The following is a 20,328-nucleotide window of genomic DNA, read 5'->3' as shown; positions in this document are numbered from 1 at the left end:
TAGACAAGAATAAGAAGAGTTGTGGACTAATACGAGTAAGACGAGTCCTGCCTAAAGATGCATTCAGAAAGTTCTACCTAGAAGCATTCACTAGTTATTGATACATGAAATGGATACAATCATTCACATTTTCTTTCTCCAATTCTCACATAAAGCAAGGTTGGGTCCATTACCAGTAGTATGATGAACCACTTAAGCTCCCAAATCGAGCTGTATACATGAGCAATCATCGCATAACAATGGTTAAGCATCAGAATACTTGAACTGTATCCAGCCTCAAATAGCAAGCCAGTTAATCACCTTATATGTTTGTTGTAAGCGTTGAATAGGGTATCAGGGATGATCAGAGGCAATTTATCTACATAAGTGAACAACCTCTTCAAATTCTCACTTGTAATAGCTGACATGTCTATTACATCCCTGCCATTTAGAAAGATCCACAGATCACCCGAGTTTACCCTCTTTAGGCTATCACGGCAAAATGGGCATGACTGTGATCTTGAACGCCTGCAATGCAATTAAAACCATTGTCAAACTAGCATACAAGAATCTTTTGAAATCATTATCTAATGTTAAACAGTAATGCTTATAATCCCACATAAGTGAAAATCAAGAAATTTACTCTATCAAGCAGTAGTGGACTAGTGGTGCACCAATAAGCTTACAACAACCTTTGTCTAGAGAAAGGACCAACGGTACTGCACCCTTCAGCATTTAGATGACATGCAGAAGATCCTAATTATTAATTTCCTTTATCGTGTGTTAGATAGTATGACACAACTGGTTAAAAAGTGCATCGAGGGCTGGAGAGATCGGAAGGCACACAACAAGAAATGGTAACCAAAAACAGTGCTAATTGTTTAGAAACCGAGCAGAACGTGAAATTCTCAATAGATGGTGGAAAGAAGCATACTACTCCTAATAGTATTTTCTTACAGATCTGTAATCAAGGGCAAACATTGTAGCAATATATCAATATCTAGATACATGAGAGAGAGAGTACCATTCTCTGTAGCACTTGAGGCACATCTCATGGTTACAGTTTGGCAATAGTACTTTACTTCTCATCTCCATGCAAATCCCACATTCTTCTTCCCCTTGAAGATTTACTTCTGAGCATTGCTCATGCTTTTCCTCATCTCGTCTCCTGTATCTCTCCATCCATACAGCTTTCTGTCTCTCATCTTCTGAATCGGTAACACCGCTCTGAAGTTGAAGTAAAGAGGGATAAATAACAGCTGGATACAAGATACCACCATCAACTACAAGTCTCATAGGTAAGAACTGTAATCAGCATCAGACCATGAAGCTTACCATAGAATTCCCTAATGCTAGCTTTCCTCTCGTGGGTAGACATAGTGGTGGCGCCATCAACATACACCTATATACCATGATTTCATCACCAACTGGGCGAAATAATCGGGGATGAAATCAGGATTCACAATAACTGACCTTGTAAATCAGGATTCTCAACAGTCTAAGCACTGAGCATTGAATTCCATTCATGTAATGATCATGACAAGATTCACAATAACTGACCTTGTAAATCAGGATTCTCAACAGTCCAAGAGCGCCAGCAAGACGGCAGTCACTCCATTGTACTAGAAAAAGGAAGAAATGCGCTGCAGGGCTGTATGACATTCTCATCTGCAAGCATGCACCGTCATACTCACATGGAAAATCTGATGCTCTGGAATCACAGGTGGAAAATAATCAAATTCCATGTAAATATATCGAAGTACTTTGATGATTCCGCGAATTTCTGATGTTAGTAAATGCTGGTAGAGAATAAAGACTACGACACAATGAATTTACGTGGTTCGATTTACTGAAGTAAATCTACGTCCACGGGAAGAAGGGAGGGCAAGATTGTATTGCTTGATCTGGGATTACAGCTTACAACACAGACTTGCTATATGATATTTTATCTCTAGAGAGCTTAACCTCCGTCTATCAGATCTAAGTTCTATTTATATATTGAACTAAGATCGTGGCTTGCATCACCACCCTAAGTCGTGGATGTCGTGTAGGTCATGGCCTAAGATCGTGGATGTAGCGTAGGTCATGGCCTACGATCGTGGCCTGAGTTGACACCACGTGGTAGTGGGTGTGTTGGAAGTTGTGGAAATCCTGTATGGGTCCACTAACTCCTTGTTCGGTCGAATACTGAGACCGAACTGCTTTGGTTGCCGATCTGAGAGTAGAGCTTGACTGGTCGGCTTTTACCGAGCTGTAGGCTGGGGCCGAACTCTTTGGTAATGCCGAACTGATACTCTTCCTTGGGCTTTGGGCTGATGGGCCGTCACTGCTGTTGGGCTTGTTTAGTTCGTACTCCATCACTACCCCCCCCGAAAAGCGAAGTGAATCACTTCGGCGAAGCGAGTCACTTCGGCATTCTGGATAAAGGTACGGGGTAAGTTGATGTTTGTCCTCGGTCTTATGAAGTAGACTCTTCTTTGACCGGACTTGGTTTGTGTCCTAATTTGGCGAGTTTTATCGCTCGGATCGGACTTTCCGTTGTCCTAATTTGGGGATCGGACTTTCCCTTGTCCTAATTCGGCGAGTTTTATCGCGTGGATCGGACTTTCCCTTGTCCTAATTCAGGCAAGTTTTATCGCGTGAATCGGACTTTTGTTGCAGTTCGTTTCAGACGAAGTGCTTGATTCTTAAGCTGAATTGTGGTCTTGTATCCTCTTTAGAAGCTTGGACTTCACAATCATTGGCTTATTGCAGTTCGTTTCAGACGAACTGCTTGTTTAAGCTGAATTGTGGTCTTGTATCCTCTTTAGAAGCTTGGACTTCACAATCGTTGGCTTATTGCAGTTCGTTTCAGACGAACTGCTTGTTTAAGCTGAATTGTGGTCTTGTATCCTCTTTAGAAGCTTTGACTCACAATCGTTGGCTTGTATATGTTCTAAGAAGGGGATCAGCCTTCGAAGAACAAGATACCTCAGTAACATTTGTAAGAGACGACACGCACAGAGACAGACAAAACACACAGACAAAACGCACAGAGACAGACAAAGACCAAGCAAACCAAAGAAAGCACATTGACCGAACAGGACTCAAGACTGACTGACCGGACTGTCTCTTACAAATGGAACTTCTTGAGGTTGGAAATGTGCCATGTTCGGGGTACCTGTTCTCCTGACATGTGAGCCAATTTGTAAGACCCTTTGCCGAGGACTTCTGACACCCGATACGGACCTTCCCATGTGGGTTCGAGCTTGCCCAGCTTTTCTGCTCGGCTTACTTCGTTGTTTCTCAAGACGAGATCTCCCACTTGAAATTGCAGCTTCTTCACCCTTTGGTTGTAATACCGGGCTACTTGCTCCTTATACTTGGCTGCTTTTATGCACGCCAATTCTCTTCTTTCTTCGGCGAGATCTAGTTCTGCTCTCAGTCCGTCGTCATTCATTTCTGAGGAGAAATTTAGAGTTCGGGGACTGGGTACGCCGATCTCCACCGGAATTACGGCTTCAGTGCCGTACACCAGACTATACGGAGTTTCACCGTTGGAGGTTTTGGGTGTAGTTCGGTAGGACCATAGGACTTGAGGGAGATTTTCTACCCATTGTCCTTTGGCTTGTTCTAACCGAGCTTTTAACCCTTTCACCAGAATCCGGTTCGTTACTTCCGTTTGTCCGTTTGCTTGGGGATGGGAGACCGAAGTGAACCGCTGTTGAATGTTCAGCTCTTGGCACCAATTCTTGAACGTCTTGTCGGTGAACTGAGTCCCATTATCCGAGATGAGGATGTGGGGTATGCCAAATCGGCACACTATGTTCTTCCAGACGAAGTCCAATGCCTTTGAGCTCGTTATCGTAGCTAATGGTTCAGCCTCCACCCACTTCGTGAAGTAGTCCACGGCAACGATAAGGAATTTCATTTGCCGAGGAGCTTGAGGAAGTGGTCCCACTATGTCTATGCCCCATTGCATGAAAGGCCAAGGGCTTTGCATAGTGTATAGATCGGTCTGCGGCATCCTTGGGACATTTGCATGAATTTGGCACTTCGTACACTTCTTGACGAGCTGCACTGCCTCTTGTACCATGGTTGGCCAATAATATCCCCATCTCAGAACTTTTTTAGCTAAAGCTCTGGCTCCGATGTGGCTACCGCACGATCCTTCATGAACTTCTCTGAGGATGTAGTCCGTCTCTTCTGGTCCTACGCACCGCAATAACGGCTGGAGGTAAGACTTTCTAAAGAGGACTCCTTCATGAAGTTCGTACCGAAGTGCTCGGCACGTGATCTTCCGAGCTTCTCTCTTATCCTCGGGCAATTGTCCTTGATCCAGATACTGCAAGATCGGCGTCATCCAGTTCGGCGAGCTGGATACTGAATGTACCTCGGCTTCATCAATGCTTCGATGCATTAATTCTTCCGCCTTTGAGCTCGGATCTGAGGCCAACTTACTTAAGGTATCTGCTCGGCTATTTTCCGCTCTGGGAATGCGGATTATCCGAAAATAGGAGAAACTTCCGCTGATGCTTTGCGCTTTGTCCAAATACTTCTTCATTCTCTCGTCACGAGCTTCACTTGTACCCAACATGTGATTTACTATGACTTGTGAATCACAATGGACTTTGAGAGATTTGACGAGCAGACTTTGCGCTAACTGGAGTCCGGCCAGGAGGGCTTCGTACTCGGCTTCATTATTAGTAGTGGGGAATAGGAACCGAAGTGAGTAGGTTACCTCGTGTCCGTCGGGAGCGACAAGTAAAATACCAGCTCCACTTCCCATCTTGTTTGAAGCTCCATCTACGAATCCGCTCCAGCAGTCCGGCGGCTCTACTTCGGATTCCAAGGGCTGTGCTAGTTCGGCATTGGCAGAATTCTTCTGTTCGGCAATAACAGGAATTGCTTGATCGAACTTTGCTTCTGCAAGAAAATCTGCCAAGGCTTGTCCCTTGATGGCTTTCCGAGGTAGATACTCGATTGAGTGTTCTCCCAGCTCTATGGCCCATTTGGCGATTCTGCCTGATGCTTCTGGCTTGGTCAAAACTTGCCGAAGAGGCAGATCGGTTAAGACGCATACCTTGTGAGCATAGAAGTATGGCCGCAGTCTCCTTGCTGCATTTACTAACGCCAGAGCAATTTTTTCCAGAGGTTGATACCTTGTTTCTGGACCTCTTAATGCTCGGCTTGTAAAGTAGATGGGAAACTGCTTTAGGCCTTCTTCTCGTACAAGCACCGCGCTAATGGTTTGATCGGATGCCGCTAAGTATAAGAAAATCACTTCGGCATCTGTTGGAGCAGAGAGAATTGGAAGCTCGGCTAAATAACTTTTGAGCTCGTCAAAAGCCTTTTTCTGCTCGGCTCCCCACTCAAACTTTGGTGCCTTTTTTAACACTTTGAAGAACGGCAGTTGCTTTTCGGCTGCTTGGGAAAGGAATCTATTCAATGCGGCTAGACATCCAGTTAGTCTTTGCACATCGTGTATGGACTTCGGCATCGCCATGTTCTGAATAACTTGAACTTTTGAGGGATTTGCCTTGAGTCCGTCCTTTGAAACCCAACAACCCAGAAATTTTCCCGAATCTACCAAAAAAGTACATTTTTGGGGGTTGAGTTTGAGGTTGGCTTTTCGGAGCACGTCGAGAGTGGATTTGAGGTTGTCTTCGTACTCCGAAGTGCTTTTGCTTTTGACAACTATGTCGTCGACATACACTTCAACCTGCTTTCCGATTAGGTGCCGAAAAAGCTTGTCTACCATCCTTTGATAAGTGGCTCCGGCATTCTTTAAACCGAATGGCATCTTTTTATAAGCGAAAATGCCGAAATCGGTAATGAAAGCTGTTTTCGGAGCGTCACTCTCATCCATCAACACTTGGTGATATCCTTTGTATAAATCAAGAAAACAGAAAATTTCGAAGCCGATCAAAGCTTCTACTTTTTTATCTATATTCGGAAGGGGATAGCAATCTTTAGGACAGTGCTTGTTTAGATCGGTAAAATCTATGCACATCCGCCATCCTCCTTCTTTTTTCTTGATCATCACAGGATTGGCCACCCAAGAAGGATATTTCACCTCGAATAGTACATCCGCTTTTAGTAATTGGCGGACTTCGTCATGGATGACTTGGCTTCTTTCTGCCGCAAAGAGTCTTTGCTTCTGTTTTACTGGCCGGATTGAAGGATCAATATTTAACCGATGAGTGATTACCTCGGGGGGCACTCCGGTCATGTCCAACGGAGACCATGCAAAGACATCTTTGTACTCCTTGAGGAGCTGAATGGTCTTTTCCCGGAGTAGAGGCATTCCTGCGAAGCCGATCTTGACCGTTCTGGATGGATCATCTTCGTATAACTGAACGGTCATTGAGTTCGGCTCTGAAGTGACTTCGGTCATCTCGCTTGCCTCTGACTCCGGTTGCTGTGATTGCTATGCTTGATGGTGCCGAACTGATTGTTCGGCACTTTTAAGCGCAATCTGCAGACATTCTTTTGCTCTCTTTTGATCACCTCGGATGACCGCTATCCCACCTTTAGTGGGGATCTTGATGGTGAGGTGATAAGTAGAGCAAACGGCCCGAACTGTGTTGAGCCAGTCTCTCCCCAGGATGATGTTGTACGGGGACCGAGCTTTCACCACAAAGAACTCGATCATCGTATTGGAGCTTGTAGGCGCTTTTCCCACCGTGATCGGAAGGCTGATAATACCTTCAGGGCGGGTGTCCTCCTGGGCGAAACTTTTCAGAGGAAGTGGAGCCGGACTGAGCCGAGCTGGATCCACTTCCATTTTATCGAAACATTCTTTAAAAAGAATGCTGACTGATGCTCCTGTATCCACAAATACTCTGTGGATCAGTTTGTTTGCCACTCCGGCTTGAATGACAATAGCGTCTTGGTGAGGAGAGATGGCTGGGACGGGATCGGCATCTGAAAATGTAATCACTTCGTCTTTCTTCAGCCTTTTATGTGTTGGCTCCTCTTGATTGGAACCTCTGCGTTCTGCTTTTAGGGACGACTTAGTCTTCCCGGCAGGGAGAGCATCAATAGTCTGGATTACTCCATCATATTGCGGCTCGTCGTCGTCTTCGGGATCCTCATGCCTTTTCGGATCCTGAGGATTGCAGTTCGCACCTCTCTGCCTTTTGTTCTTTTTCGGCTGCTTGCTTTGGTATTTTTTTAACTTTCCTGTTTTCACAAGAACATCAATACCTGCAGCCAAATTTCGGCACTCCTCGGTATCGTGACCGTGGGCTTGATGGAAGGAGCAATATTGATCCTGAGGTCGCCGCGCGGCTGATTTCGTCATCCGCTTTGGCTTTTCGAACAGGTCAGAGTGCAGTTCGAAAATTTCCGCTCTCGGCTTGTTCAGCGGTACGAACTGAGCGGGCGGCTTCTCGGGATTGAGACGGGGTCCCAATCTGTCTTGCACCGGAGCCCTTTGAATTCTTTCAAATGGAGTCCGGCGAGGATGCCCCTGATCGCTATGATCGGGCTTCCTTCTGTCTCCTCGGGACGATGAGCTGTCTAACGACCGTTTGCGACGGTCTGCCTCATCGGCCCGGGAGTACTGGTCCGCAATGTCCCACATTTCCTGAGCTGTCAGCGGACCGCACTCAACGAGCTTCCTGTAGAGAGCTCCGGGCAGGATTCCATTTTGGAATGCCGAGATGACAAGCAGATCGTTGAGATCGTCTACTTGCAGGCATTCCTTGTGGAATCTTGTCATAAAGTCGCTGATTTTTTCGTCGCGACCTTGACGAATGGAAAGCAGCTGAGCCGAAGTGATTCGGACTTCCGCTTTCTGAAAGAACCTCCTATGGAATGCATCCATTAGATCTCGGTAAGATCTAATGCTGCCTTGGGGGAGGCTATCGAACCACCTTCTTGCGTTCCCGATGAGCAGCTCGGGAAACAGCTTGCACATGTGGACCTCGTTGAGACCCTGGTTCGCCATGTTATATTGATAGCGTCCCAAGAAATCATGAGGATCCACGAGTCCGTCATAGGTTATCGACGGAGTTCGGTAGTTCTGTGGTAGGGGAGTTCGGGTAATATCGTCCGAGAACGGAGTCCTCAATGCTCCGTACATGGCGAACCCGACATTTCTTCGGTATGGAGGAGATGGAGTTCTCCTGTGATTCCGGTACCGAGGATTCTTTCTCCTGGAAGACATGACACTACTGCGGTAGGGACTGTCTCGTATGGAGGGAGAGGGAGAATCCGCCGTTTTCGTCTCCGGCTGCTTTTGGCTTTTTTGCAGGAAGGTTAAGAATTCCTCCTGCTTTTCAGCCAAAAACAGCTTGACAGCCTCGTTCAAATCGGGCTGCTGGGAAGACTCGGTGTGACGGCTTTTGGAGCGGCTAGTTCCTTCACCGTGAGAACAGGAGGTAGTCTCCCGAGGCTGTTTCCCAGAGCTGCGGGCTGGACTAGCTTCCTCCTGGTTATCGCGAACGGTGTTACGGGTGTTACGTGATCTGGTACGCATTTTTGGGGTGGAAAAGGGTCAAAAATTCGCTTTATCACAAATTTTGTTCTCTGGTTCCCACAGACGGCGCCAGTGATGATTCCGCGAATTTCTGATGTTAGTAAATGCTGGTAGAGAATAAAGACTACGACACAATGAATTTACGTGGTTCGATTTACTGAAGTAAATCTACGTCCACGGGAAGAAGGGAGGGCAAGATTGTATTGCTTGATCTGGGATTACAGCTTACAACACAGACTTGCTATATGATATTTTATCTCTAGAGAGCTTAACCTCCGTCTATCAGATCTAAGTTCTATTTATATATTGAACTAAGATCGTGGCTTGCATCACCACCCTAAGTCGTGGATGTCGTGTAGGTCATGGCCTAAGATCGTGGATGTAGCGTAGGTCATGGCCTACGATCGTGGCCTGAGTTGACACCACGTGGTAGTGGGTGTGTTGGAAGTTGTGGAAATCCTGTATGGGTCCACTAACTCCTTGTTCGGTCGAATACTGAGACCGAACTGCTTTGGTTGCCGATCTGAGAGTAGAGCTTGACTGGTCGGCTTTTACCGAGCTGTAGGCTGGGGCCGAACTCTTTGGTAATGCCGAACTGATACTCTTCCTTGGGCTTTGGGCTGATGGGCCGTCACTGCTGTTGGGCTTGTTTAGTTCGTACTCCATCATACTTCAACTCTTAACCACACCATCAATGGCCCCAAGAACCCCTTAAGATCCAGCTCTATAATCTAACAAATTGTTCACTCAATAATTTTATAAGAAGCACTTCCATAACTCGATTAATTTAATATTACGGACAATTCAAAGGCTAGAGACAAGCTTTTGTTGCATATCTGTGCAGAGACGTTAAAACGGAGAGTCTACAGACGTTCCAAGGAATAACTATAAAATAATTTTGTTTAAACCTGGAATGACACAACAAATGCTCAGCCACTTAAATCACAAAGAATATCTAACTCAGTAGGCAAAATAAGAGTTTCTATAACCAGAAGCACCAAAAATCACCCCTATCAACACAAAAGGCCAATGAGTAACTACAAACCCAAGTAGTTACTCAACTCAGCTATCACATAATGCGTTTAGCTGTTCTAATGCATTACACACGATATACGCTGAAAACCAGTCAATATTCACTAATTCCAAACAGAGTAAAGGCATAAACAACAATATTCCAGATCACTCCAAATTCTATCATAAAAATCACAAATACCTCAAATAACTAAAGTAAGTAAATGCATACGATAAGCAAAAATTATACATGAAACTAAATAGAGCGGTCGAAAAACAAAAAAACAATGACCAAAAATACGCAATAAAATTTGGGAAAAAGAAACAACTGACAGAGTATTAGCATGCTGGATATCAGCTTCGAGCAGTTTGATCGAATCCCTAAACGAGCGCCGACGCACTGAAGTTCCGCCGCTCGCATGCATCATCTCCAATCCGAACAATTTCTCCGCCTCACGGATACGATATCAGTATCGATGATCGCCACTCAAAATTCCACAAAAATAGAAACCAAAGTCGAAATGCAGAAGAGTATTTATCGGTCGTAGCTGTAGAAAGTTTGATTGAGGAACTAGTAAATCGGTGTGCATAATTTTGATAGAATTTTGTGTTAAGAGTTCCCTTCTCACTTCTTCGGTGCAATTGCAGACAAAACTATGAGAGAAGAAGAGGGCACGTGGAGCCTGTCTGATTCATATTATTGTATACTCCCTATTTTCATTATTTATATTTCATCATTGAAGCGTTTCTTTGTGCACATTCAAAAAAGTGGTGCGCTTTTCATTAAGATGCGAAATTGATTAAAAAGAGTTGACAATTTATATCGAGGCCATTAAATTTGATTGTTTTGTAGTCACAATATTGATTTGATGTTTATATAAGTACGAGAAGAGAGAGTGAGGTGAGACGGTGAGAGAGAGAGGAAATAAGTTCCCACTAACATAGCAGACAACTGGGATCCGAACTTCTATAATCAAATGAATTAGTTAGTGCATACTTAGCCGGTTGATTACCCATCAAAAATTGAAATATAACATGAGATGAGAATTTGCAATCGTACGTGTGCTATAGAGTATATTGGCTTTACGCCATGCAAACCGAGCAAATCCTTAAATCCAGATGTGTGGATAGTCTAATTAAAGTTAATACTACTAGTACTTAATTAGGATCAGTAAAATAATAATAATAATAATAATAATAATAATAATAATAATAATAATAATAATAACAACAACACTAATAATAATACAGTATAGCATTTTATTTAAGATGTGTTGGACGTTATATTTTCCAATCTACTTATCCGTAAAGTTACTACGAAGGAATTTATTAATCAGAACACGCGATAATTTTCGAGTGTATATTCGATTTTTTCAATTAGAATTGGGAATTAGGGTTCAGAGATGCCTCGTCACAGTAGAGAAGACGATCGCAGGAGATCGTTGCCTTATGATGATTCGTCGAGAGATCGGCGTTCCCATCATCACAAGGTGTACTACTGAGTTATACTCCACCATTTAGTTTTACTTTTTTCTATCGCCAGAAATCCGTGCATATTTATTTATATGAATTTTGTAACTATACAATCTCCCGCAATTGCTCTGTATTGTATCAGCTAGAAGAGTATGAAATTTGTTTTCGGAAATATTAAATTTAGATTAGTTCGACGTCTGTCAAAGTGTCAATGTTTTCGTTTTAGAAACGTGGTGTTCTCCGTTAGTGCTTAATTTGTTAGAAAAGGACCCAAAAATGATTTCTGTCGATATCTATTCATTTCAGCTCCATACTTGCGAAGTGAATCACGTTGCTGATGTAGCTGGAAATTGGAAAAGAACAATTCTGGCAGATACAAATGAATGATAATAGTACAATTTAGTGGCTTTTGCAAAATATGAGGAGTTTGAGTTCAAAACATCGTTTATGCACTTGTGATATAGACAACACTTATTTTCATATTGATATTATGGATAAGTGTAGCTTCATTAGTTGGTGTTGGATGTTTGAAATTAAAACAAGATTTCATATCTATGGTGGTTCTTATCTTTCTGATGGTTGGTGATGATGATTGGTCCCGTCGGGTTATCTACTTCATACAACTATGCATATTATATACCTACTTTAATGTTCCATTCTCCTTGAGGATTTAGAAATATGTATGCTGTATCAAGTAAGTAACTCAAATTGTCTGCCTTGTAGCACAAGGATCATGGTTCAGATGACAAGGGATTCAAGAGAACAGACTGGAATCGGGATGGGGAGTCGAGAGATCGATACCCTAAGGAAGATGGGCAGAGATCTGCGAGATCTTATGGGGGAAGAAGTAGAAATGAGGATTATGGAGATAGGCGAAATAAGGAATCTAGCAGGTCCTGGCAGTGATAGAATTAGTTTCGTTTGGAACTTAGAGTTAGAGTTATATTTGTAGCAACATCAGTACACTGGACACTCCACTAGTCAATCTTGACTTTTCTCTTTTCAGAAATTGATTATCAATTTATCATGTTCTTATGCTATGTTGTATATTGCACAGATACTATAAACATGGTGGGGATGGAGAAAAACAACATAGGCAGAGGTCACCCAACCAATCAGATGATAAATCTCACAGGTAAGCTATGTTTTAAACATTCTACTGGTTTTTTTCGTATATCTTGAAGTTCTAGATTCACCCTATATTCTATTCTGTACTGTTTATCTTTGGCCTATCAGGCTGTAGTTTGTCCATGTTGTGTTTGCCATGTGGACATGAAATCGATAATGCTCCCGTCAAATGCGTGCCATGATTCTCCGCATAGTTTTTATAGTCCTGTTAATACTGTTATATTATCCCGTTCCTTAGCTTTACTTTATCAGCTGGACTGTTGATATTCTTCAAGTTGTCCTCTGACCTACCACTATCATCCTTAACCCAGAAACAAAATATGAGTTGCTTCAATATTTGATGGATATTAGTGATGTTTGACCCCGGAATCATGCTGAAAAATCAATATCTTGTTCATCTCTGTAATTTTTCAAGCAATTCATCAATTTTATTTTATTTAACAGCAAGCGAACAAGTGGCTTTGATGTGGCTCCTCCTGCTAATGGTGCTTTGCCAAGTCCTTCAGGTTAGCTTGTGTACATGTTCTCTAATGCCCTGCTAATGCCAGTCTTAGTTTAAATTGTTTATGTTTTTTTTTAAAATCTGTGGAATGCATGTATTCTAGTTTTCCATTTATTTCACTGATCCTTGAGTATGTACTATAACCATCATTATGTTGTTGGCTGTTGTGTGTGGTTTCTTGTTTATGAATTGTCACCATTACGTTAAGAAGGAAAAATTGCGCTATGCTTCTCATGGGTGTGAGGGATGTAGAATATATGCCACCAAGGAATCGATGCTCCAGTAGCAGGGTCTTTTCATCTTCAACTGCAACTGTTGTTATTTGGTAGACTTGAACTGTACGGCAGATGCTGTGGTGAAAATTATTTCATATTATAGAATCTGAATGGTACACAGCCCTGGGTAAGAATAGGCTTTCTCTCCACTTTTGATAAACTGATCTTTTAATCACTACCAGTGTTACACCCGTGCGATGCACGGAGATTTATTTGTTTTTTTTTATTTTCATTTATGAATTAATTATTTGAGATGATGAATAATTTTACTTTAAAAATGATAATATTGATAGATGTACATAACAACACAAGTATGGAACAAAAAATATAAATTCAGTAAATTTGAAATAAAAACAATTCAATACAGATGCATGTTGTGATAAATATTACCACCCTTCAAATTAAAGTAGAGAACTGAATATGATTCATGGTTCAAAGAGAGTGAAAGTCATTATAACAAAAAAGTATAAAATTAATACATTTGATTTCAATAATGCATTATATTATTTAGAAAATTTCTGTATACAACGTTGACAGTGAAATTTTTTTGTATACACATATCATTGTAAATCTTCCGGCTTAGATGCACAAAGCCAAACTTAATGTGTCAGATATTTATATTTGCATAGTCATTGTGGTTGATATCATTTATCAATTATCTTTATTGACAGATACATGTCCGCTGTAGTAGGTTAGAGACATGTGCAAGTTCCCTCCAAACCAATTTGTTGCTCCAAAGTCTGAATAATTTTTTCCCCTCAGTATCCAATCAACCAAAAGTTCTCCACTCATCCTCAATCTATAATGGCCAGAAAAAATCCCCTATTTTCCCTTTTCTGACCAAAAATCAGTGCTCCGTGTATTACAGTAGCTCTGCTGACTTCTGACTGCTCCAATTTAGGCACTGTTGTTCTTTTTTCATTCATTAATTAGAATACAATCAAGTTGAGAGCATGTTGCTAGCTGTATATCTACTAAATTTCCTAATATTAGTTAAATTGCTCTTATTTTGTAGCATAAGGAAAATTTCGAGCATAATTGTTTTACATTATGCTAACTAATTATCCATTTCTAAGGAAATAATTGAACACACATTTTGTAGCAATGGAACATGCAATGTAACGCTGTACTAATACACGAGATGATTTCTTTTAAAACATACTGTAATTGTTTTTACATCAAATAAGAACAACTTATATAGATTATATTGTTTTGAAATGAGATCTCATCACGTTCTTTTTTCAAGACTCAAGAGCACTGATCACTTTTCTTATTATATAGTATGATAATAATTTGTTGAAAAAATTATATATTATGCCCACACTACCATCAATGTCTGAATCCACCACTGATTATCTCTAACAATACAGAGCATGTTGCTGGAGTGTCCATGGCTTCTCAAGCAATTCCTGGAATGTTGCCAAACATGCTTACTTCTGATACATCTCAGGTATGTTGGATCATTGGATGGTGGTGATTGATATTATAATACTTCTGCTATCATTTCTTTTTAATATTTATATCAAGTGTTGAACATTTCTGTGTTTTATTTGGTTAATCAGTTAGGATTGTTCCCAATTCAAGTTATGACTCAGCAGGTAACTTGGTGGTGCTTGATATATTCTCACATTGTCAAGTCCTTTAGACACATCTAACTTTTTTTATGGCATTTCACGTATTGTAGGCTACAAGGCATGCACGTAGAGTGTATGTTGGTGGCCTTCCACCTTTGTCTAATGAGCAGGTACACGTGTTCCATACAGCTGCATTTGGAAAATTATATTGCTTTTTTATTTCTCCTTTATGTCCCATCTAACAGTATACTGTATACTATATGGGAAATTCTACAAAATCTAGAAAAGTGCCCCATTAATATTTTGGTGTTAGTTGCTCTCACTTTACTTGTTCAACACGAGCTATTGTACATCATTTTGTGACCCTTCAGTAGAGTTTGTTACTGATTTGCTTCACTTTATGCAGACTATCTCAACATTTTTCAGCCATGTTATGAATGCAATTGGGGGAAACATTGCTGGTCCTGGTCTGTGGTCTTTTGAAGTTTAAAACATAATGTCTTTACATTTTAAGCTTTTCATCCTATTACGCTATGCATGATTGTGAATTTAAGGTGATGCGGTTGTCAATGTTTACATTAATCACGAAAAGAAATTTGCATTTGTGGAGATGAGAACTGTAGAAGAGGCCAGTAATGCAATGGCACTTGATGGAATTATTTTCGAGGTATGCTGAACTTTCCTCTCTCATGTTGTTTTCAATTGCTTTTATCACTTCTACAATTCTAAAACTCAATTGTATAACTTTCTCAGTGAAACATAATGAGTTTTTTTCACTATTAAGTCTTTAAGAACGGATAGAAATTTTGAAGCACTTGAATGCTGCGGTCCCCTGCACTGTCTTACAATCAACCATCATAATAATGAAGCTAGACATGAGCTTGATTCTCAATTTTGTTCTCAGCCAGCAATAAATTTCTCTGCCTATTCCTCCCCTCTCACTTAATTGACATATGCTCTGGTAAACGTTAGTAATTTTGTGCTAGCCAATAATTGAAATACGCGCTTCAGCACTTGCACCTAAAACTTGCAGAACTTTTCACGAGTGTACATGTAAAAACAGTGTAAAAAATGCTTCCAACTACTTTCCCAGCAGGTCAAGATTTACACCTGTTAGTTTTTTCTACCTAATTGGTGGTTGATCAATTTTTGTCTTGCATTGTCTGATATGACCTGTAACTGTTACAGTTATACTTCCTAACCTTAATATATTACTTCACTGGATATCTCTGTTCCAGTTATTTCTCTCTCTCACTGTTCCCCTTGCTTGTTACTAGGGCGTTTCTGTGAGAGTTCGCAGACCTACAGATTACAATCCATCTCTTGCAGCACCACTTGGTCCTAGTCAACCTGGTCCTTATCTCAATTTAGCTGCAGCTGGACTGACACCTGGGTGAGTGGCTACCTGTCTCTTTTTCTTTCTTTTTCCACTTAGCAGTTCATCGTGTTTGTGTTTGCAGCTATTTAACTCTGTGAGTTGATGCTGACTGCTGAGCTAACCTTGATACTGGCAGATTATATATGAAAAATTAAAATGAAGGCTTTTATTTTAACTATGAACCAGTCTCTTTGTAGCAGTGTGCTCCTGCCATATTACTGGTCATAGTTGTGTGGAGCAATGCACTATACTGCTAGTTAATTGCACTCTTAACCTCTGTTGTACGCTAATTTTTACGGATAAGGGAGGCCTCTGGATTTAGATTCTGCTTAGAAGGAATTTTACTTGTTAAGCAATTGTTTGTTACTTCGATAGTCTTGTTCTGTCCATCTTAGTTTGTTACTCATCGTTGACAATCCTTAATGATTATTTCGTAATTATTTATTCTCACTAGTGTTTTATTGATAGCATGCATGGTGAATCTGATGGAGCTGACCGCATATTTATTGGCGGGGTGCCATACTATTTCTCAGAAGCTCAAATGAAAGAGTTGTTAGAGAGTTTTGGGTATGTTACTCCACAATTTATTTGTTTGAATGACGACAATGAATGATTGACCTGTTTGATTTAGTGAACTGGTTAGTTTTCTATTTAGCATCTTATCTCGCAGCTTTCTAATACATCAACTGCAGACCTTTGCGTGGATTTGATCTTGTCAAAGATAGAGATACTGGAAATTCTAAAGGATATGGTTTCTGCTTCTACCAGGTGTGCCCAGCTGTTTCTAGAAAGCCTATTTAGCTTTTTAAGTGGAATTTTGTTGTGGATTTATTTTATGGGAATTGCATTTGCATTTTCTCGATTGTGATTGTCCTTTTCATACTTATTTTATTATATGTCCAGTTTCCTGCTCATGTAACTGTACCTACATACTTTGAATTTGCGACTCATAAGACATTTAATATTATTAAATTTTATGTGAATCGCCTTTCTTGCCCATAATAATTGCTAGTATGTGCTGATTGATTATCTAACTGTTGCCTTTGTTCGATTTAGGATCCATCTGTCACAGATGTTGCTTGTGCTGCTTTGAATGGTCTAAAAGTGGGTGATAAAACACTTACAGTTAGACGTGCCACTGTTAGGTGAATTTTCTTGGCATACATGCCCCCTTTTTTATAATTACCATCAGTGGCTACTCCACTCCATCCCATTACTCCGGTTATTCTTTGGGTTGTTTCCGTTTATTATAGTTTGTGATCATGTGCTTGTTTTCTGGATTTTGTATTTTTCATAGTGCTACATAAAACTTCTCTTCATTTGGCTGGTACTGGAAGCGAAAAGTGTACTAGTTTTTCTTTGCAACACTTATCAATATCTGTTGTCGGAACTGGGGCTAGTTTATGTTGAGATGAAAAACAAACAAAAATTATCATTAGAAGATCCTTTATATGATCAATTCATATGGTTTTCTGATAGAGCATATCATTAACGGTGGATGTAATATCTAGCTTCTCTCTCATGATGATGTTAAAGGCAAGACTCTCTGACTTAATCCATTGCCATAATCTACAGTGGGCAGTTAAAACCAGAACAGGAGTATGTACTAGCTCAGGCACAGCAACATATAGCAGTGCAGGTTGAGGTCTATTAAAGTCTTAACTACTTCAGATTCATTCATAATGTTAAATTAGTCCCATTTTGAGCTTACTTTGGCTGTTTGAAAAATTGATGCTTTGGATTCAAGAAAATGGTTTCAGCAGCTGAAGCTGGAGCTTTAAATATTCCTAGTGGACAGCCCCCTACAAGTGTGGAAATTCCCACAAAAGTTTTGTGCTTGACTGAGGTATTTCTGTCTTGCTCCTCTTTATGCCATTTGTTTGAAGCTGTTAGGTCTAACTCTTTTTGGAATAATCGAGGTTGTTACTACTGATGAATTGATGGATGACGGAGAGTATGAAGAAATTCTTGAAGATATGAGAGACGAATGCCAGAAATTTGGTATATAAAATATAATTCTCAGCTATATCATGTTATTTCTCTCTCTGTTAGTTTATTTTGCTTATGAAAAGATGGAGCCTTATGCCCCCTAGAAGACTACTGTAAATGTAGAATTGTTGTTTAACTTCTGTATCAGTTAGTGGAACTCTATAAGAGGAGATATGTTGCTACTTGCTAGTACAATTAAGTGATTTTGAAAGACTAAATGAAACAATTTATAAATCCATGCATTTTCCATCACCTGTAAGGTTAATGAAAACGACTAGTTTCTGATATATCTATATTCTGCAATGTTTAGTTTTATTGAGATTATGAACTATACATTGTTTACCAGAATTCTCTATGAAAATAGGAAATGGAACACTGATATCATGGGGATTGGTTGTTATAGTACCACCCTGGAACTTTCTGTGTCCAAGATATGCATCTGTGTATGGAAATATTGACTTATATGCATCTAAATCTGCTATCTTATATAGTTATATTGCCCTTGTAGTCCTCATTCTTCATTTGACGTTCTACCTGTGATAATGTGGAAATACCGTTTCTGAAATTTCAGGGGAGTTGATTGAAGTTGTCATTCCTCGTCCTGTTCCAGATTCCGCTCCTAGCAACGGTGTTGGAAAGGTACAACTTCTTGTACCTTCTTGTTGAATGAAATATACTGATTTCAATTTAACTAACAAGAACCATAGTTAAAGGATACTGGAGAATGGGATGCTAATGTTTTCACTCTCACACTCTCTCAAAATAAAGACTAGTGGATGAGCCCTATAACTAGTTTGTTCAAGTAAATATTTCGTAGCTTGGGGAATCTTAAGTTTTTGTATAGCGCATAGTGTTGTTCTTTTACTTTTCTTCAACTAATCCTTTTTTTATATGACCCCACAACACAATGAGATCCAGTCCCAGATGTGCATATCAACATTTTGCCATAACAATAGAGACTAGATTTAAAAGGGTCTGTGTTCAGTACAATCACCAAGTATCGGCTTTGGTAATATGAGTGGCAATTATTTCCGTAAGCTGAGTGCTAAAAATTTCATACAATTTGCACTCAAAGCTCCAGGGATCCCAAAGCTTGATATAGGAAAAGCATGAATAAAGCCAATTGTTCGTTTTACCTTGTCGGTTTACATATTCTGGAGATTCTTGATGAAACCATGACAGGTATTCTTGGAGTACTCCGATACTACTGGTTGTATGAAGGCGAAATCCGCACTTAGTGGCCGGAAATTTGGAGGCAATAGCGTGACTGCTTTTTATTATCCGGAAGACAAATATTACGACAAGGATTTCACTGCCTGACTTTTCATTTCATGTCCTAGTAAACCTTGAACAATCATCAGATATCATCATCAAATTTGTTAATTTCTGGAAATATTATGCTTAATCTCAGATTTTATGTTTTTCGTATGTATAATGGATTGTTATATTGATGTATAGTGAGTGGTGTCAACGGTTTATCTAGCGCCAGTGCAAAATATGCATCTTTTGTTGCAAATATCGATTTGCTTGTGTTTTTGGAGTCTGTAACTTGCCCCATATTTACGCTTCCTTTTATGTTTAATTTAAACGATTTGTGTTTGCATATCTGAATTTACATATATGAAATATTAATACGTAACTACAATACATACCTGAAATTGAATAATCGAAACTAAAATTGCATAACTTAAACTAATCTGTGTTGCATTAAGTTACGGCTTTTTATATATAAATTTGTCATAAGCGCATGGAATGGTTGAAGTGATTTGCATCTGTAATAAAAAAAAATGTCACGCTTTGATATTTGCCATAATCATAAAATGGTTGTAACATTCTGCATCTTTTAGTTTACACTATTCTCCATTCTTTAGAGCAGTTTTTGTAATTGTTGTACCTACTTGAACATTCAATACCTTTATCTTAGGTTTTCGTATGTTGTTCCATTGGACTGACGTCGAACTTCTGACTCTGTTGAAGTTTGACTCCGATTTGTATGTTCTTGGCCTTCTTGTTAGTGTATGTTCTTGCCTGCTTTGTTAGCATGACGAACTATTTGTTTCAGAGTACATTTCTCTAAGTCTTTGGATATCAATCAATTTGGTTGATTTTGAAGAAAAATGATGAAAGGGAGTTGATGATTGAGGAATATGTGAAAGTGATGTGATCTCGATATTGGCTCGAAGCTATAGAAGACGCAAGAAGAGGGACTTGAGTTCACTACTTCAAGAAACATTACCGTTTAGGGTGTTTAAAGAGGTGTTGCACCCACGTTCGTATGGGTTGAGTTCCTGTTACTATGATCTGTTAAGCAGCTCCTTCACCTATCCGGAGGAACTCCGGGATGAACTCTGCTCAATCCAGTGTGTGAGCAATTCAGCACGCCAACTGTTCAGAGCATCTCTAATAGCGGCGAGCGCACCGGCTAGCCGATTCTTGGCGCTCGCCGGTCCGCTCGCCGAACCATTGCAGCCGGCGAGCGTCAAATCGGCGAGAAAAACGGCGAGCGCATGCCGATTCCCGAGCGCTCGGCGATGCGCTCGCCGATCTCCTGGCCG

General features: G+C 40.5%; 2 protein-coding genes across 5 annotated transcripts; one reads left to right on the top strand and one right to left on the bottom strand.

Moving 5' to 3' along the window:
- Nucleotides 1–296: 296 nt before the first annotated feature.
- Nucleotides 297–9,947, bottom strand: LOC121804549 (E3 ubiquitin-protein ligase AIRP2-like). Its single transcript, XM_042204139.1, has 5 exons — nt 9,788–9,947; nt 1,540–1,690; nt 1,315–1,381; nt 1,004–1,238; nt 297–507 (listed from the first exon to the last, which is right to left on the bottom strand). Exons 1-5 carry the CDS (start codon nt 9,880–9,882, stop codon nt 297–299), a joined length of 759 nt encoding a protein of 252 aa, XP_042060073.1. The 5' UTR covers nt 9,883–9,947.
- Nucleotides 9,948–10,754: 807 nt separating this feature from the next.
- LOC121804548 (splicing factor U2af large subunit A-like) lies at nt 10,755–19,289 on the top strand. 4 transcript variants are annotated; one of them, XM_042204137.1, is made up of 18 exons: nt 10,757–10,944; nt 11,651–11,820; nt 11,985–12,062; nt 12,500–12,561; nt 14,203–14,282; nt 14,395–14,430; nt 14,517–14,576; nt 14,813–14,873; nt 14,961–15,073; nt 15,684–15,799; nt 16,253–16,351; nt 16,477–16,552; nt 16,841–16,929; nt 17,360–17,429; nt 17,532–17,630; nt 17,704–17,785; nt 18,345–18,412; nt 18,956–19,289. In XM_042204137.1, exons 1-18 carry the CDS (start codon nt 10,858–10,860, stop codon nt 19,091–19,093), a joined length of 1,584 nt encoding a protein of 527 aa, XP_042060071.1. In that variant the 5' UTR covers nt 10,757–10,857; the 3' UTR covers nt 19,094–19,289. The 4 variants fall into 4 exon arrangements, 2 of the variants coding, with proteins under 2 accessions (XP_042060071.1, XP_042060072.1); XM_042204138.1 differs by having other exon boundaries at nt 10,758–10,944; nt 17,360–17,423; XR_006051170.1 differs by lacking the exon at nt 17,704–17,785 and having other exon boundaries at nt 10,755–10,944; nt 18,956–19,009.
- Nucleotides 19,290–20,328: the final 1,039 nt, after the last annotated feature.

Source organism: Salvia splendens, chromosome 5 (assembly GCF_004379255.2).
Source record: "Salvia splendens isolate huo1 chromosome 5, SspV2, whole genome shotgun sequence".
Classification (NCBI taxonomy): Eukaryota; Viridiplantae; Streptophyta; class Magnoliopsida; order Lamiales; family Lamiaceae; genus Salvia; species Salvia splendens.
Note: the sequence above shows the minus strand (reverse complement) of the source record. Positions and strands in the feature narration are given on the sequence as shown.

What these genes read in the sequence shown, in the direction of transcription:
- LOC121804549 (XM_042204139.1), bottom strand. Translation starts at nt 9,882, where the DNA reads ATGATGCATGCGAGCGGCGGAACTTCAGTGCGTCGGCGCTCGTTTAGG. An exon ending in TGAGAATCCTGATTTACAAG is followed by an intron (nt 1,382 to 1,539) that starts GTCAGTTATTGT and finishes CATGGTATATAG; the next exon opens with GTGTATGTTGATGGCGCCAC. An exon ending in CTCAAGTGCTACAGAGAATG is followed by an intron (nt 508 to 1,003) that starts GTACTCTCTCTC and finishes ATTGCATTGCAG; the next exon opens with GCGTTCAAGATCACAGTCAT.
- LOC121804548 (XM_042204137.1), top strand. Translation starts at nt 10,858, where the DNA reads ATGCCTCGTCACAGTAGAGAAGACGATCGCAGGAGATCGTTGCCTTAT. An exon ending in TCAGATGATAAATCTCACAG is followed by an intron (nt 12,063 to 12,499) that starts GTAAGCTATGTT and finishes TTTATTTAACAG; the next exon opens with CAAGCGAACAAGTGGCTTTG. An exon ending in AAGTTTTGTGCTTGACTGAG is followed by an intron (nt 17,631 to 17,703) that starts GTATTTCTGTCT and finishes GGAATAATCGAG; the next exon opens with GTTGTTACTACTGATGAATT.